General features: G+C 42.2%; 1 protein-coding gene across 1 annotated transcript in view; it reads left to right on the top strand.

Moving 5' to 3' along the window:
* BFSP2 (beaded filament structural protein 2) overlaps positions 1-14,645 on the top strand; it is a 62,402-nt gene extending 47,757 nt beyond the window's left edge. Inside the window, exons 5-7 of the mRNA XM_069088298.1 lie at positions 597-728; positions 11,536-11,756; positions 14,642-14,645. Coding sequence (XP_068944399.1) covers positions 597-728; positions 11,536-11,756; positions 14,642-14,645 — 357 coding nt within the window. The remainder of the gene's footprint in view (positions 1-596; positions 729-11,535; positions 11,757-14,641) is intronic.
* Positions 14,646-18,073: the final 3,428 nt, after the last annotated feature.

Raw genomic sequence — 18,073 nt, 5'->3', positions numbered from 1 at the left:
AGGCATTATTCCCACTAATCAAGACCTAACTGTATCTCCAGCTCTTGGTACAGAGTCGGGCATATAGTAATTATAATAAAGCATATTAATAATATAATGAATACATAAACCAATATAAATTATAAATATAATAGCCAATTTAATGAACGTTTGTTAACTAACTAATAAACTGAATGCACAAAAACTTTCAAAGATTCTGAGTGCATGGAGATGTCATGCAGTACTTTTTGGTTGGTGAAAATACTTTGCTAATAAGACATTTCCTCTAGTTCTTTTTTTTTGGAGAGGGGAAGGCAGGACAGTTGGGGTTGAGTGACTTGCCCAAGGTCACACAGCTAGTGTTAAGAGTCTGAGGCCAGATTTGAACTCAGGTCCTCCTGACTCCAGAGCCAGTGCTCTATTCACTGTGCCACCTAGCCACCCCTCCTCTAGTTTTTTTAAGTGGGACTGTCAGACAGTTTTTAAAGGTTAGAGGACAATTTAAAATCCATTTCCAAAACTCTTTGTGAGGTGATGCTGGTCTGAAAGGAAGGATGGGGAAGATGGCTTTCCATTCCCCATTCAAACATGGGCCCTTGGCATCTCTTTGTCTACAGCAACATTCCCAAGTGGTCCAGGCAGCTCGATCCCAAGAGGAAGAATTGGTGGAAGCCCTCAGAGCAGAGTTTCATGATACTGCTTGTGATATTCAACGCCTTCAAGCCGAGACAGAGTCCTTGAGAACCTTGGTAAGTGGCTCCTGGATGGGAAATGTTTCTGCTCAGTCTCCATCTCCTTTCTGCTCTCTTCTGGTTACCTGAGAGGTACCCAGGGATTCCCAGGGAATTTCCTCTTCAGTGCAAGGACAAAATAAGCCTTCAGGCTAGTAAGGGGGTCCTGGGGAATGAAATAGTCTAATTAATTAGCCCTTCTCCTGAGAATAGTAGTTCCCCCCAAATATTGTCTGAGTTCCATGAGTATTTATCTACAGGTGGTCTGATGGCTGGCATCTCCTATTCACAGGATCGTAGACTTAGAACTAAAGAGAGTATTACAGGATATATCAGGTCTGAACCGCTCATTTCACAGTTGTGGAAACTGAGGACAGCAAGGTTAGGAGATTGAATTGGCCAAGATCAAACAGCTAGTAAATGGAAGATGTGCCTGAGCTTTTAATTCAGGTCCTGGGCCTCCAAGGTCTTTCTAGGTCAGGGGTGGGGAACCTATTCGACCAGAGGCAGCCATGTGATGTAGTTGGTTGAGTACCCAGCCCTGGAGTCAGGGAGACCTAAGTTCTAATACTATCTCAGACACTCACTATATATATGACTCTAAGCAAGATGCTTCCCCGCTACTGCCTCAGTTTCCTCAGCTGTAAAATGGGGATAATAAAAGCACCACTTTCCCAGGGTTGTTGTGAGAATCAAGTGAGATAATAATTACAAAGTACTTAGCCCAGTGCCTGGCACATAGTAGGGCAAATAATATGATAGCTGAGATGAATTAATGATTCGGTTACTAATTTAGACTAAGCAAAGTGCCTAAGGATCAGCATGGTATTTTAGTGAGAAGAATGCTGAATCAGAAGATGAGTTCAAACTCTACCCTGATCTTAGCAGATGTGTGACTTAACCCATCTGGGCCTCAGTTTCTTCAATTATAAAATGAAGGTCTTGAATTGTAGGGTCCTCTCCAGCTTTAAAACTATGATCGTATGACCTGAATTCTAATCCTGGCCCTGTCACTTACCAGCTGTGTAACATTGGGCTTAGTCACTTAGGCCTTATGGGTGGTGCCACTCACCCATTTGTAAAGTAAGGAAGTTGGATCAATTTATATAATGCTTTAAGGTTTGCAAAATATTTTATAAATATTATTTTATGCAATTATGAGGTTAGATTAGATTACATCTAAGGTCTATTTTAGCTAGGTAGATAGCAGAGTGTTGGACTTGGAGGTAAGAAGATCTGAGTTTAAATCCTGCCTTGGACACTTAACAGATCTGTGACCCTGGAGAAGTCACTCCCCTTTCCTCTCAGTCTCAGTTTTCTCATCCCCAATATAGGGATCATAATAGTACCTATTTAGCAGGTTTGTTGTAAAGATCATGAGATAACAAATGTAAAGCTCTCTGTAAACCTTAAAGTGATGTATATAGCTAGCTGTTATTATTATACTACAATCCTATGAGCTATGATTTCATTAGCAGTAAGGAACCTCCACTGTGGGGACTACTTCCACCTAGATCACTGTCTATCCACAGAGTTGTTGAAGTCACATAAAAGTTAAATGACTTGCCCAGTCACACAACCTAGTGGCACACTGGATAGAGCACTGGGCCTGGAGTCAGGAAGACTCATCTTTTTTTTTTTTTTAAATAAATCATTTATTTATTTATTTTAAGCAATTGGGGTTAAGTAACTTGCTCAAGGTTACACGGCCAGTTATTTCTGGATGTGGTGCTGAGTATCTGAGCCCAGATTTGATCCAGGTCATCCTGACACTGGAGCCAGTGCTCTTACTCGCTGAGCCACCCGGCCGCCTCTAAGCAATTGGGGTTAAGTAACTTGCTCAAGGTTACACGACCAGGTGTTTCTGGGTGGGTGCTAAGTGTCTGAGCCCGGGATTCGATCTCCAGGTCTTCTCAACACTGGAGCCGGTGCTCTTACTCGCTGTGCTACCTGGCCGCCCCAAGACTCATCTTTTTTGAGTTCAAATATAGCTTAAGATACTTACTAGCTGTGTGACCCTGGGCAAGTCACTTAACTTTGTTTGCTTTTGTTTCTTCATCTGTAAAATGAACTGGAAAAGGAAATGGCAAACCACTCCAGTGTCTCTGCAAAGAAAACCCCAAATGGGGTCATGAAGAATCAGACGTGACTGAAACAACTAAACACCAATCCAACTCAGAATTTGAACCCCAAACTTCCAGAACTAAGACCAGCATTCTCTCCACTATGTGCATTTAGTGTCTCTTCTATTACAGTATTAAGTAAAAAACAAAACAAAACACAGACATCTCTAGCTTGGCATTTCATCAAAAGTGACACTACTCTGACCTCCAGTTCCGGTGAGATGTTTGTCTTTGGTTTTGTTTGGTTTTACTGGCAGTAAATGACAATAATAACAGTAATAGCAACATAGCACTCTAAGGATTGAAGAATGTTTTCTTCCCATCGGTACTATGAGGATTGATTATATGTCATTAATATGCTTTAATTAACATATAAATAACATGGTATAAGATCATTAGGATATTATTATTCCTGTTTACCAGATAAAGGGCTCCCACAGTTGGAATAGGTAGCCCAAGGGAGTTTTTGTCCCACTGAAACAAGCCTCAGATCAGTTCCATTTGGGAGGTCCTTAGCTCTTGATGACATACCACTCCTAGCACTGTGGTCACATTTAAAGAATTGCTGCTGCTGCCAATCTCACATCCTCTCTTCCTTCATGACCCACACCCACATGATTTGCTTTCTAATGCCCTCTCTACTGAGCACTCCCTCTGACCATCCATATTTGCTGGGAACACTGAATTAACTGCAGACAGCACCCTATGAATCCACAGCCCTTTTCAGTTAGGGTCCATTTCAATAGGGGCCATTCAACTGTCTCACACAACATGTGTCAGTGGAAAAAAAAAACCCTAGAGTTTACCTAGTTCAATTCAAGCCTGAATAGGATTGCCCCCACCATATCCCACCAAGCTGTTTTCCAGCCTTGGCTTCAAGACCTCAAGGGAGGGGGAACTCACTGCTTCCCAAAGGTGCCCAATTCCCTTTGGGATAGTTGTCATTGTATATTTCGGCCCCATCTATGATAGAGCCTTCTAAGCTCAGTCATAGTCAGCTAGACTGTACCAAGACAGTGATGTCATTTTGGTCTTCTTCAAGAATGAAGGACAACAACCAATCAGTTCTCACCGTTGGGAAGTCTATCCTTACCGCAGGTACAAATTTGCTTCTCTGAAACCTTCACCTACTGGTCAGCACTCAATATGGTACCAGGCATATAGCAAGTCTTTACTAAATATTTGATGACTTGTTGACGTGGTGCTAGTTTTCATTTGTTGGTTCAAGCAGAATATGGCACATGGCACACCTTCAAATACCTGATGCCAGCCATTGTGTGGTCTCAAAGTCTTCCCTTCTCCAGGCTACACACCCTCATTTCCTTAGACTAAACTTCTGATGGCACAGGCCACACATTCTCGCCATCCTGTTCACCCCTTTCTGAAAATACTCCAGCTTGCTTCTGTGGGTAGGAACCCACAGCTTAAGAAGCACTGGTCTAGGTATTTCCTAAAATGTGGTACCCCAATCTGATGCTCATGTGGTAAATCATTCAACCAACAAGTATTTATTATGCATTTACTACATGCCAGGCCCTGAGCCAGCCGCTGAAGATACAAAGAGAAATAAAGGCATTCTTCCTCACCTCCATGAGCTCACATTTCAGTGGGGGAGAAAACACAAGAATAACTCTGTACGTGCAAGATAGATACAGTATAAACGGGAGGCCATCTCCAAGGGGAAACAGTAGCAGTTTGGGGGAAACAGAGAAGGTCTCCTGTGGAAGATAGAATTTCAGCTGAGTCTTGAGAAATCTATGAGGTGGAGATGAGGAGGAAAAAGTATTCCAGGCACTGGGGAAAACCAGAGCAAAGACAAAGAGTTGGGAGATGGGAGATGAGTGACATCAAAAGAGTCAGCACAGCTGAATCATCAGGTGTATGGGGGAGAGTAAAATCTAAGAAGACTGCCAAGGTGGGAAGGGCTTTGAATGCCAAACAGAGGATTTGATATTGGTTCCTGGACATAATACAGTGACACTAATTTGAGTAGGATATTCCAGTGGGAGTCGAGCAAGAGCAAAGGAGTAGAGGTTGGTACATAAGGGGAGAATGAGTGATCAAGAATCTTAGAAAAGGGGTGGCTAGGTGGTGCAGTGAATAGAGTTCAAATCCGGCCTCAGACACTTAACACTTACTAGCCATGTGACCTTGGGCAAGTCAGTTAACCCAATTGCCCTGCCTTCCCTCCCCCAAAAAGCAAACAAAAAATTTAGAAAAGGAAAAAAAGGGAGATTTATCTTGTCCCAATGAGAAAGTTAAGCCAAAGTGAAGGGGGAATAACCATCAAAAAACAAATCAAATCTTTTGGGAGTATTTGTCTCTCCTGGCTTCCAATAAAATGATAGGAAACATTTTTGACTGTGCCCTTAGAATACCATGATAGGTATATCCTACCATGCCACCTGGCATATTCATTCAGGCATGTATTCATTCATTTAAGGAGGGTTTAGGGCAGGGGAGAACCTGAGCTTCAAAGTCACATGTGGTCCTCTAGGTCCTTGAGTGAGTCCCTTTGACTGAATCCAAATTTCATAAAGGTGAATTTAATAAATCTAATAAAAATAAACCTAAATAATAAATCTAATAATAAATCTCCCCTCAACTTCTTGATTTTTAAAACATTTGTTAACCTGTGGGTGGTCATTCACATTGGGTATGTGTGGGAGTGTTCAGGGAGAAACTTGGTATTAATGTGATCCATCAGTCTGAAGGGCTTTCTGTTTCCTCAGTTTACCTCCATCACAAGACTGGAATGTCTGCATTTAACTTGGACTCACACAGGGAGAAATCATGAGAACCACTACCTGATGGGCCTAGCCTCTCTTGATGGAAAGAGTCTGAAAGACTGGGCCCCTGATGTTGGCACTGCTTTTCACTCCTTGTGTGAGTTTAAACAAGTCCCTCCTTTCTGGGCCGATGAGGCAACTGGGTTAGATGTTCCTTTCTGGTGCTGAATCCCCTTAATAAAAAGATTTGTTTTATAAAACTTGGACTCAGTCAAAAAGTCTCACTCAAGGACCTAGAAGACCATATGTGGCCTCAAGGCAGCAGGTTTCCCACCCCCAGTTAGGGGTTAATACGTGTCAGGCACTGTTCTAGGTGCTAAGTACTAAACTAGGAAGTCCTCTCAGTTGCCACAAGATGCACAGAATCTAAGTCAGTCTTCTGGATAGGTAATGAGACACTGAACTCTAAGGTAGACTTGAGAAGTTTGTCAGGGCAGTAAACTGACTGACTCAGCTTAGCCCTCCACATGAAGCTGGCTTCAGTCTGTGCTTCATCCCATTCTGGCTTCCATGGGGACACCAAGGCCTAGCCAACGTGGGCATCTTGCCATCTGCCCTGCTACAGCATAGTTCCTGTTCCCCTTCTCCCCACCCTTGTTAAAGGAGAGATCATCAAACCGACATTATTGCCACTGGAAAGGAGGTGACAGACAATCTATTACCATCCCTGTGACTGCCTAGACTGCAACTTCCTTCCCCAGCTACCACTCCCTCTATTCAAATGGCAGCTTCCTTGAGGGCCAGGACAATCTCACTTTTGTATGTGTATTTCTGCCCTTGGCCTAGTGCCTGGCACACATTCGATGGTTAACAAGATGCTTGCTGATTGGCTGTGGTAGCTTTAGGAGACTAGGCAGCTACAGTTACCCTCACATCTCCAGACCCTGCTTCTCCTTCCTGTCTAATAGAAAGCAGCTGTAACTACAGTGTCAGCTGCCCTGCTGATGGGAAAAGAAACCTCTCAATACACGGAAAACTTAGGGATAATGCAGTAGAGGAACAGGGTCTTGAGGATTAGGAGCTTAAAAAGAAGGAAAAAAATCTTGGGGGATAGAGGCTTTCTAGAGATGACTCCCACTTCTATAGCATTTTAACCTTTGCAAAGTAACCACCACCCTGTAAGGGAGGAGAAATATTATAAAATGTATTTTTACAAATGAGGAGTCTCAGAAATGTTAAGGGATTAGTTCCTCTTCCCAGAGTTAGCAATTGTCTGAGGCAGGATTTGAGCCCAGATCTCCTGACTGCAAGTCAAAGACACTCTCTTTGTCTGTCTCTTCTCTAGCTCTGACAACATTGGTCCAAGGACTTTATTGTCAATTATTAGGGTCCTTCTTTGACTCCTAGCTCAGGAATCCTGATTAAGACTGGATGGGAGGGGGTAGATGGTAGCACAGTGGATAGTGCACTAGCCCTGAAGTTAGGAGGCTCTGAGTTCAAATCCAGACTTGGCTACTTACTAGCTGTGTGACTCTAGGCAAGTCACTTAACCCCAATTGCCTCCAAAAAGGGGGGGGAGGAGACCAAAAAGGGGGGGAGGAGATCCTGAAGGAAGCAAGTAGTCCCACAACTTTTGAGCCATCAGATGTAATCTTCCCATCACTATTATTGATGTGGGCACACAAGCCCCAAGAGGGCTCTTTTCAAGCAGCAGACAGTATCAGCTACATAATGCAGAAACCTCTAGGCCTTCTATGCTAACACAGCCATGTTTATATTGGCAGCCTCATCCTAATAATGATGTTGGAGGCCTCCTAAGCTGCATGTTCAGTCAACTGAGATCAGGAATGTAGCAACACAAGGCCAGAAACCTTTTAAGAGTGAGAAAGAAGAAGGCAAGGGGTGGGGGAGAAGGTTTAACAGTCCAGCAAGTTGCTTTTTAACACCCAGATTTTTGGTCCTAGGGGTGAAATCAGTATTTGAGCCCATAGGTTCATAGATTTACAGCTGGAAAGGGCCATCTGATCCAACTCCATCATTTTACAAATAAGGAAACTGAGACTCACAGAGAACAAGTCACTCTGTGGCACATAACTAATGTGTCTGCACCAGGATTTGAACATGTCAGCATTCTATTCAATATACTATCTTCCAGCTGGAAGCTACAATGGGGGTGGCTTTGGGCAAGTCATTGCAACTCTGTGAGATTCAGCAAAGTGAAGGGTTTGGACATCAATGGCCTCTAAGGGCCCTCCCAACTCTCAGTCTGTGAGCCTATGGTCCTCTCAGTACCGTGGTCTCTATAAACACCTGCTATGTAACTATAAACATTTCTTTGGGTCTTTCCTCAGTCTCTATCATCATCTACATAATGAAAGGGTTACATTAGTTGATCTCTGAGGCCCCTTACAATTCTAAAATTTGATAATCCTATGTTGCTCTAGCCATGGCAGAGCTCCTATTAACCTCCCAGGTAGGAATTATGCCATGGTATAACTGGATTCCAATTCTGAGGGAGAATGAGCATGCTGGTTCTGGTGTCAGAAGGAGACAGGTTGGAAAGGCATGCCACCATGGATTCAGGACCAGAAAGGAGCACCTAACCAGTTGTCTCATTGGCCCAGAAAAATGAAGTCACTTGTTTAAACTCACACAAGGAGTGAAAAGTAGTGCCAACCTCAGAGACTCAGTCTTTCAGGCTCTTTCCACTAAGTGAGGCTAGGTCCTTCAGGTGGCGGTTCTCATGATTTCTCTCTGTGCAAGTCCAAGCTAAATGCAGACATTCAAGGGCTTATGGTGGAGGTAAACTGAGGAAATAGAAAGCCCTTTAGACTGATGGGTCCCATTAATACCAACTTTCTCTCTGAACATTCCCACACATGTACACATATCCAATGTGAATGACCACCCACAGGTTAACAATGTTTTAAAAAACAAAAAGTTGAGTGGAGAGCCCAGGGAGATCAGAACATGTTTCTCAAGTTCAGGGTGGCCTAATTCTGCCACCCACATTGCAGGGATTGGTTTCTAGCTCCTGTTATGGATAGAGTTCTATTAAAAAAAAAAGTCCAATCCAGTCCTGTCCTGTTCGCCTCAACAAAATTACTTAGGCTCTGCTCTGATGTCTGCATTCAATGGCATCTGGAGAAACTGAGACTAAAATGCTATTCCTGCCTCTGCTGAATGGCAGCTGCTTACAGTTGCTCCCACCTAGCCAGTGTTAAACACTTCAGCTCAATTTAATAATTCATTAGACTGTGAATTCCTTGAGAGCAGGAACGGGTTTTTATTGTTGTTGTTTTTATTTTTGTTTTTTTGCTTTTTTTTAAATCCCTAGCACTTAGCACAGTGTAAGTATGTAGTAGATGCTTAATAAATGCTTGATTCACTAAACATTTATTAAATAACTACTACATACCAGGTAGCTAGCTGGCCTAGTGGAGGGAGTACTGTACTAGAGTCATGAAGTCCTCAATTAAAATTCTGCCTTAGACACTTACTAGTTGTGTGACCTTGGGCAAGTCCCTTCACCTCTGCCTGCTTCAGTTTCCTCATCTGTAGAATGGGGAAGGTAATGCCATCTACCTCCAAGGGTCATAGTGAGGATCAAATGAGACTATATATACATATATATATATATATATATAAACAGTTCTGCATATCCTTAAAATGCTTTATTAGTTATTATTTATTATTATTATGCACGATGAATACAAAGACAAAACAAAAAATGGTTCCTGTACTGAAGGAGCCTACATTTTACTGGGAGGATATAAAATATCCGCAGATAAGTCAATACAAAATATATACAAAGTAAATGCCAAGTTATTCTTTGGTGGGGGGAGAGGGGAAAGTGCTCACTGGGAAGAATCAGGAAAAGTCTCATGTAGCACACAAGCCATAGGCAATGGTCTCTCGTAAATCTCCCAGGAGGATCCATCCCATGAGCTAGGACTCCTCTCTTCTGTCATCTTTCTATTCCTGCAAATAGTAACAATCATTGAAGTTATGACCCCAGCCAGTACCCCTCCCTATGTATGACACTCCTCTTGGGCCACCATTCCTTTATATATATTGTCTTCTCCTATTAGAATATAAGCCCTTTGAGGGTAGGGACTGTCTTGCTAGCTTATATTTTTTTGTTTTGTTTTGTTTTGTTTGCTTTTTAGAGGGCAATTGGGGTTAAGTGACTTGCCCAAAGTCACATGGCTAGTAAGTATGTCAAGTGTCAGAGGCCAAATTTGAACTCAGGTCCTCCTGACTCCAGGGCCGGTGCTCTTTTCACTGTGACACTTAGATGCCCCAGCTAGCTTATATTTATCTTCAGTGCTTAGCATAGTACCTGGAACATAGGAAGCACTTCATCAACATTTTTCCATTCATTCATTTTTATATTATGGAGGAACCTTTGCATCAGGCAGTCTGTACAGTTGTTAACCCTCCCATTGGTTATCTTATCATTTCTTTAGTGGAGGGAACTCCTAATCAGGAGCTCACCCCTTCACTGATGCAAATAGGCAATTCTTCTGTAAGTTTTAAAGAGTAGCCTGCAGCATTGAGACACTTAGGAAATTGCCAGGGTCACATAGACAGGATATGCTAGAGGCAAGATTTGTACTCAGGTCACCCAGGCTCTGAAGACTCTTCTCTGCCCACTGTTACTGGTCATACATTCTTTTGATTGAATCTTTTTACACCATTTCTTATAGAAACTCAGACATGTGGTTGGATATGCAGCCTACTGGGCTCACCCACCAGCATATATGTCTTAGACAAATGCTACAAATGGGCAATGAACTAGGCCCAGAGTTAAATAGGAGGAAAGGGGCAAGTTGAATTGCCTTTGGGACATAGTACAGGGTTTTTAAGGACCCACTGCTCCCCCCAAACCAAGGTTCACCTTTATGTTACCCATATTCTTCCAGAGAGATACTCCAAGGCTGTGGATCATACCACACCACTGTTGCAGAGGAATAAAAAATGCGAGGCCACCCCAAGGACACTGGAGTAGGTCCTCAACGAATGTGTTGAATGAATGGGGGAGGAAACTAATTTAAAAATCTTAGTTCTCTCAGAATTAGTATAGAAGTGCATGAATATCATGTTTCTTAATCTCTTTCTCTGATCCACACAAGAAAGCTGGACGTACGTGCTCCCCCTCTGTATGACAGTTGCCTATGACTTATTTCCTGGATCAGAGATAACAATAATAATAGAGATATTAATAACTCGTATGTAAATAGTACTTTGAGGTTTACAAAGCATTTTCCTTGCAACGGCTCTAACAGTAAAATCGTATTATCCCCATCTCACAGATGAATAAACTGAAGCTCGCAGAGAAATTATTTGAGCCAGATGAGATGGCTGGGAATGCAGTTAAGTGTGGCTGGAATTGGGCCTAAGTATAGTGACAATCACCTCAGAGTGGGAGTGATCATAAAAATCACCTGGTATTAAATCCAGTCTAAAATGGTGAGAGAGGAAGCATGGGACAGTTGGAGTATTGGATTGGAGTCAGGAAGACCTGAGTTAAAATGCCACTTCTAATATTTATCAGCTGTGTGACTATGTGACTATGACCGAATCACAGCCTCCGTTTTCCTGTCTGCAAAAAGGACACACAGTTATCCCTTCCACTTAGTGGGGTTAGGGTTGAAAATTCCAACATGGAAGGAATAACTGTAAAGACACCTGCCATACTTGCCTCCCAGGGTCAGTTGCTTCAAGGCTCCAGTAAGACAATGTGTATAAAGTGCTTTGCAAAACTTTAAAGTGGTATAAAAATCTCCGTTATTATATTATTATATTAGTACATGGAGAATAAGCCCCATCACTACCAGAAGCAGGGCGGATCATTGGTCTGGCAGCATCCCAGAGCATCACCTTACTGTGAAGGACTTCTTGGCATGGGCTGGTATCTACCCTTGCTTCATGAGGCTGCTTTTCCCATTGTTTCCAAATGTTCTCTTCTAGAAAAGAGGTCTAGAGAACTCATTGTATGATGCCAAGCACTGGCATGACATCGAGCTCCAGAACCTGGGCTCCGTTATTGCCAAGCTCGAAGCGGAACTTGGGGAGATCCAAAGAGAAACTGAACAGCAGCAGAAAGACCGAGAGCATCTGTTGTCTGGCAAGTTACAACTGGAGAAAGACATCGTGTCCTATCACTGCCTTCTGGATAGAGAAGGAAGCAGGTATTTGTTTCTTCCAGTGTGGAAACAACAGTGGCATGATTTAGGGCTCTGCTTTCCAGCCAGTTCTTTCCAGAAATCTTCAAGGTCCTCCTGTTTTTCATAGAATCATAGGTCTAAAACTGGAAGGGACCCCAGGAACTAACCCTCTTTCTTTTTATACATCAAGAATCTGGGGGAGGGGAGGAATCCTTTTTGTTTCATTAATTTTTTAACATTCCTATCACTGCCCAATAATACCCCCCTTGTAACAAAGAAATGAAGTGTAGCCCCAAAATGACATATTGACCACATTGGATCATGTATGCCTCATTCGGTACCCATAGTCCATCCCTATTCTACTGAGAAGAGGCAAGTTTCAAGGCATCTAGGTGGCCCAGGAGTTAAGGATACTGAACTTGGAGAGCAACTCTATGACCTGGGCAAGTCACTTAGTCCCCCTCAGCCTCAATTATCTCATCTGTAAAATGGGGAAGATAATAGCATTTACCTCCTAGGATTGTCGTGCAGGTCATGTGAGGACCTTAAAGCACTATTTAGATGATAACTATTGTTATTAGTTCATTTTTGTATCTTTTTTTCTCACAACTGTACCACATTATCTGCCTCAGAAGAAAGAGTATACCCAGAGGACCTCCACCCTCTTCCTCCTTTCATCTTCAAGATAGACTTCCAACCCATGGCTCTTTGGGGATGACTGATTGCTGTTTAATTAAGCTATTGTGGTTTAGAAATGTCATTTAAAAATACAGATTATCTTGCCAGTGTCCTATGACCAAAACTGGTTTTGCTAAGCAAATGATTTATAGATATTAAGGCTGTAAAATGAGTCTTCCTCCTGTGCCTCATTGGAGATTGGATATGGACTTGGGTTCTCAAAGGCTCTGTCAATAGGGCATAAGCTCTAGCAGGTTCTATCTACCAAGATATAATAGATCATATGTCTGATGTCTGGGGACCAGCCTAGAGAGGACCGGTTCAGAGTGCCTTTCACCAGACTGGCCACTGGAAGGTGAAGATTTGGGGCCGTAGAAGTTCTTGAAGACAACTCATTTAGACCCAAAAGAATAGCAATCTTCATCCATGAAGGGAGGAGAATAATATCCACAGTAAGAATAACAAATCCTGAAAATATCAAAGTTCACTGAACTTGCAACAAGCAAAGTCCACTGTGTCTCTGTTGAGTTTGTGCATGTCTATTTTTAATAACTAATGTGTATGTGTATTTTCAGCTAATTTGGAAAATTCCTGTTTCACAGAAGTCGATGGTGAATAGTTGAAGAAGCTGCTGGAAAAACTCTTCCCAGAAGCATCACCCCTGGCTTGAGTTGAATAGATCCCCACAGACACAAAGGATTATCGCTGTTAATATCATCACTATTTCTTAATTAACATAGGCTTTAGTGTGAGATGCTTCCCTGGTTGATCTTCAAATAAAAGCTTGACTATGCAATCTTCCATTCACTCACCCTCATCAAATGAGCCCCTTGGTAGGTGAATGTCTTCTGAGCTCACTGGTCTTTTTCTCATGGCCTTCAGGAATCTAGTTGAATCATTTCCAAAAAAGGACTAAAGTAGAAAGCCACCTGTTTGGCCATCTGGGGCCATGGAGCCAATTCAGACTGCTCTGATACTTAAAAATATAATTATGATGTTTAGGCAAAAAGAAAAAAACCCAGCATTAGTGCCAGGAGAGATGTCTACTTGTGGTTGCTAACAACCACCACCTCCATAATAAATGTCAGCTGTTATTATGTGATTATCAGAAGTGGTATGCAGAGTGTATAGAGAATTTGCCTTGAAGTCAGAAAGACCTAAGTTCAAGCCCTGCCCCTGATGCATCCTGGCTGTGTGACCCCAGATCTCTCTGGGAGATAGTAAGTTTCAGAACAGCTTCTCATATGCATTGGTAGGAGGAGTTTCTCATGAAGACTTCCTCTTATCAGTGAAATAATACCCCCCCCAAGTCATCATTACATGAAAACAATAAGAAAAAGAACAAAACTCACATTAATATGTTCTCTATTTCCAAACTGCTTTTCATATATTACCAAAAGCATTCTGCAAGCCTTGTAGTTCTGTATAAATGCTAGTTATTGGTATTATCTGATTTGATATCCCCAACCACCCTGTGATATAGTAGGAGTCTGCCTGGAGCTGGGAATTTTGGAGTGTCAAAGAGTCCTTGTCAATAACACCATTTTAGTTTCCTCTTCTTGGCTACTCAATGGGCTCTGCATAGCCATTTTATAGAAGAATAGACTGAGGGTAATCAAGGTTTAAGCAGCTTCCCTGGGGTCAGAAAGTATCAGAAGCAAGTTTTGTAGCCAAGGGTTGTTGACTCTGAATCTAGCCCTCTATGGATTAAGCTACACTACTGTCATAAGTGAATTCTAGTGGATGAATGCATTAAGTTGCTGCTTTTTTTTTATCTGGATGGATGGATAAGAAGGCAGGCAGATGAGATGACACAGGGATAGGGGCTGGACCATTTATCTCACCATATACAGAACTCCCTAGAGAGGTGACTCCTACAAATGCAGTTCCGCACCTTGCCTCTAACTTAGTGCCTCGATCCCTGAGAATATAAGTGACTTACCCAGGATCACTCATAGCCAGTATGTGTCAGAGGTAACACTTGAACCCAGGTCTCCGTGGCTTGGAGGTTGACCATCCACTATATCAGTGGTATTAAACAATAGAAACAGAGGACACTAATCCATACACAATGATCCCTTTGGGCAAAACATTGACAGTTTTAAAATGTGGCATTATCTATATTTTATTGTGTTTTTATTTATTTTGTTTAAAATTTCCCATTATATTTTCATCTGATTCTGGTCACACTTGGGACTGGGGGACCCCTCTGATCTAATCCGGTTCTACAGATGAGAAAACAGAGGCCCAGAGTTTCCATGACCTGCTGAAGGTCAGCCAGAGGTCAGTGTCACAATTTGAACCCAGGTCCTCTGACTCATAATCAGGTACTTTACCTACTGCACCAAGCTGCCTGAACTATCTTATGGGCACCCCCACCACCCGTCTTCTAGATCACAATCTGTTCATGTCTTATCCTGAAGGACTCTTGAAAATATCATCCCACAAATGTTGCCAATCTATCCTAATTGGGGTATGTAGGGGAGGCAAGGCTGGTATAGACTTGTAATTTCATGGGTGTAAATCTGCATAATGTTACAGATTTGCTTGGAGCACTGAAAAGTTAAATAACTTGCCTAGGGTCACATGGCTAGCACACATCAGAAACAGGGCTTGAATCGAGGTCTTCAAGGCCAGCCCTCTATCCACTAAACCAAACTGGAGCAATTTCTCACATAATTTTTTTTAAAGACACAGAACTTTCTTTCTCCCATAGTCTCCATCTATCATACCAAAACGTTTCTTTGTTGCCCTAAAGATCCAAAGAAATATGAAAGGCAACACCCAATGATATAACTCAGCAGGAGGAGGTTCCTCCCAGTGATAAACCGCATACTTGTGATGCTACATTGTAAGCCAACAGACTTGCAGGTGGTGACCACAAAGAGTGAAGCTAGATTGTTTAAAAGGGGTACATCCCACAGCTGAGATTTGTTTCTTCTTATTTTTGCAAGTGTAACATTTCAGCCAATATCTGTCCAAGACCTGAAAAGCAAACACAAACACAGCTGGGATGTAAAAGGTGAGAACCTGAGGGCGCCCTCAGGGGTCAAACTGTCAAAAAGGGGTTATTGACAGCTAAATGTTACTGTTGATCCAGACTCAGAAACAAGTCCTACCATTGGCTGGGGGGATGAACAGGTTTGCAAACCACTTTTGTGTCTCTTCTTGATATGAGATGCTAGGATTAGAGACTTCTGCTTCCTCTGGGCTGTAATTATAAGGAACAGCTGCTGAAAATCATTAAGTTAATCAGTCATTGGCATGGGAAGAGGTGACCTATGAGTGCCTTCCATGCTGGGCACAATGTCTTGCTGTTTCTAATGATGCTTCATTAATAGGTATGGAAGGGCTAGGCCAGCCAGGCACAGAATTGGTTTGATTTAAAGAGAGCTTGTTCCAGCAGCTAGAATCCTAAGGCAATTATATTTTGGCATTAACACTCCAACAGGTGGGAGGGAGTGCCTTTGGCAAGCCTTACTCTGCTTTTGTGTACAGAGCAAAGCATTCTGACCAAGGACTTTTTAAAAAGTTCACTCCAAGGCCAAGTTAGGACTAGATATCAGAGTTGGATGATCTTATTGGTCTTTGAGGGGCACAGGATGATGTTTGAGTATCTTTGTGAGCATCTAAAGACCACCACCTATCTCTGAACTCACAGATATGACAGTAAGATGAGTGGTGGTCCCTGGCATCAAAAGGTTACTGAATACCTACTATGTGGAAGCCACAATGGTAGGCACTTGGGTACACCAAAAGGTGGGAAGCCTAATCCTTAACATGGAAGGGTTTATAATCTAGTTATGGCAAAACAGAAACCAGGCTATGACCCTTGGAACTTTGACCCAGAGTGCTGAAATTTAGAGGGCATTGACAACACTCCTTCAATACATAGAAATGAATGAGCTTTGCATCAAGGTAGCAAAAACAATTAGTTGAAATTATTATCCAATGGTACCACTTTCTTCCCCTCTCCCTAAATTCCATGACTGACACTCCCAGTGATATTTCTCTACCACACAGCAAGGTAATATCATTGTATTCTAGGGCTTCTGTATCCCGCCATCAACTGAATTTGTCTCAATTTGTCTTCTTTGTTCTGGTAACAGGTTATAAATAAGGGAGGAAAGGTGAGAGGAAGGCAGAGAAAAGGTGAAGTTTACCCCCGAGGGGAAAAATCTTACTTATGGCTCTGAATTGGGGGGACAGGATATGAACAGGCTTGATAAGAGTATAAATGGCCTGTGGGTAAAATAAACCACAGGACTCCTTCTTAATAATCCACAAACCAGGTATTGACTTCAATGGTCAAGGTCTCTGTTTTCTCTGAAGATAATCACAATAGCTTATTTTTATACAGGGTCTTTTCAAAACACTTTCTCTAACAACCCTGAGAAGCAGGGAGAAGAAGCATCATTATGCCCATTTCCAGGGGAGAAAAATGAAAGCTCAGAGAGTTCTAGGGACTTGTCCGTCACACAGATAGTTAAGTATGAAAGTTGTATTTTGAGCCCAGATCTCCTGACACTCAGCCTCTGGCTCTTTCTTTTACAAAGTCTTCTATAAGTCCAGATGCTCTCCAGGAATTATTTCTTAATTATTCTTAGCATGCCTTTGAGATGGGTATGAAATACAATTTGCTTCTTCCTATTTTTACATATGGGGAGCCTGAGACACACAAAAAAAGCTGAGCAACTTATGTTCTCATGGGATGATAATATTTAGAGCACATAGGGGCCTTAGACTTCATCTAATCCCCTCCCCCTTATTTTACTGATGAGGAAACTGAGGGACAGAAAAGTGAGAAATTTGGTTGTGGGTCACATAGGATGCCAGGGGCACAGTTAATGTCTGAACTCAAGTCCTGTGATCCCCAACCTAGCATTCTTTCCACTATACTCGGGTCAAAGTTGGGTAATGACAAACGATCTTGGTCAATTTAATTTAACTCAGTAACTTTGCATTAAGCACCTATTTAGAGCTGAGTTGTTGTTCTAGACACTGGGGACTTTTTGGGTGGGGGGGGTAGGAAGCAGTGAAGCCAGTTTGTTTGCAATATAGAATACACTAATCCCTTCCACATTGAAATATTCCTCACCACAGCTTTAATACGTCATGGGTCAGCATAAGAAATCAAATGGTAATTGGGGGGAGATTTTCAGAAGTCAAAGATGATACACAAAGGTTAACAGATGACACAGAAAAAAAATTAGAAACTCAGAAATGCATAAAATATATTATATTGTATAATATCAACCCAAATTTTGTAATAAGATGCTATAAACACCCCACAAAAGAAAAAGAAGAAAAAATTCAGACTTCTCTGGTAAGAAGGGAAGGCCAAAAAATGTTATGGGAGTTTCCAGATAGAAGGGGTGCCACACCCCTAACCCCCACAATGTGTAAGGGATAACTGTGAATGAAGAGAGCCAATCCCAGAGAGCGCTTTGGGGAGGAGAGAGACACATAAAGGGTAATCAGTAGCCAATAAGAGCAGAGCCCAGAAACAGCACTGTCCTGAAATTCAAGGGAAGAGAGATTGTCCAGGAGGTGTGGTCAACAATGCCAAATGCTTCAGGAGGGTCAAGAAGGATGCAGATTAAGAAAAAGTTGTCCCACTTATCAATCAAGGAATCATTACTTGGGGCGGCTAGGTGGTGCAG

Source organism: Petaurus breviceps, unplaced genomic scaffold, assembly GCF_028583685.1.
Source record: "Petaurus breviceps papuanus isolate PSGF00001 unplaced genomic scaffold, PetGlider_PUasm1.0 185, whole genome shotgun sequence".
Taxonomy (NCBI): Eukaryota; Metazoa; Chordata; class Mammalia; order Diprotodontia; family Petauridae; genus Petaurus; species Petaurus breviceps.
Note: the sequence above shows the minus strand (reverse complement) of the source record. Positions and strands in the feature narration are given on the sequence as shown.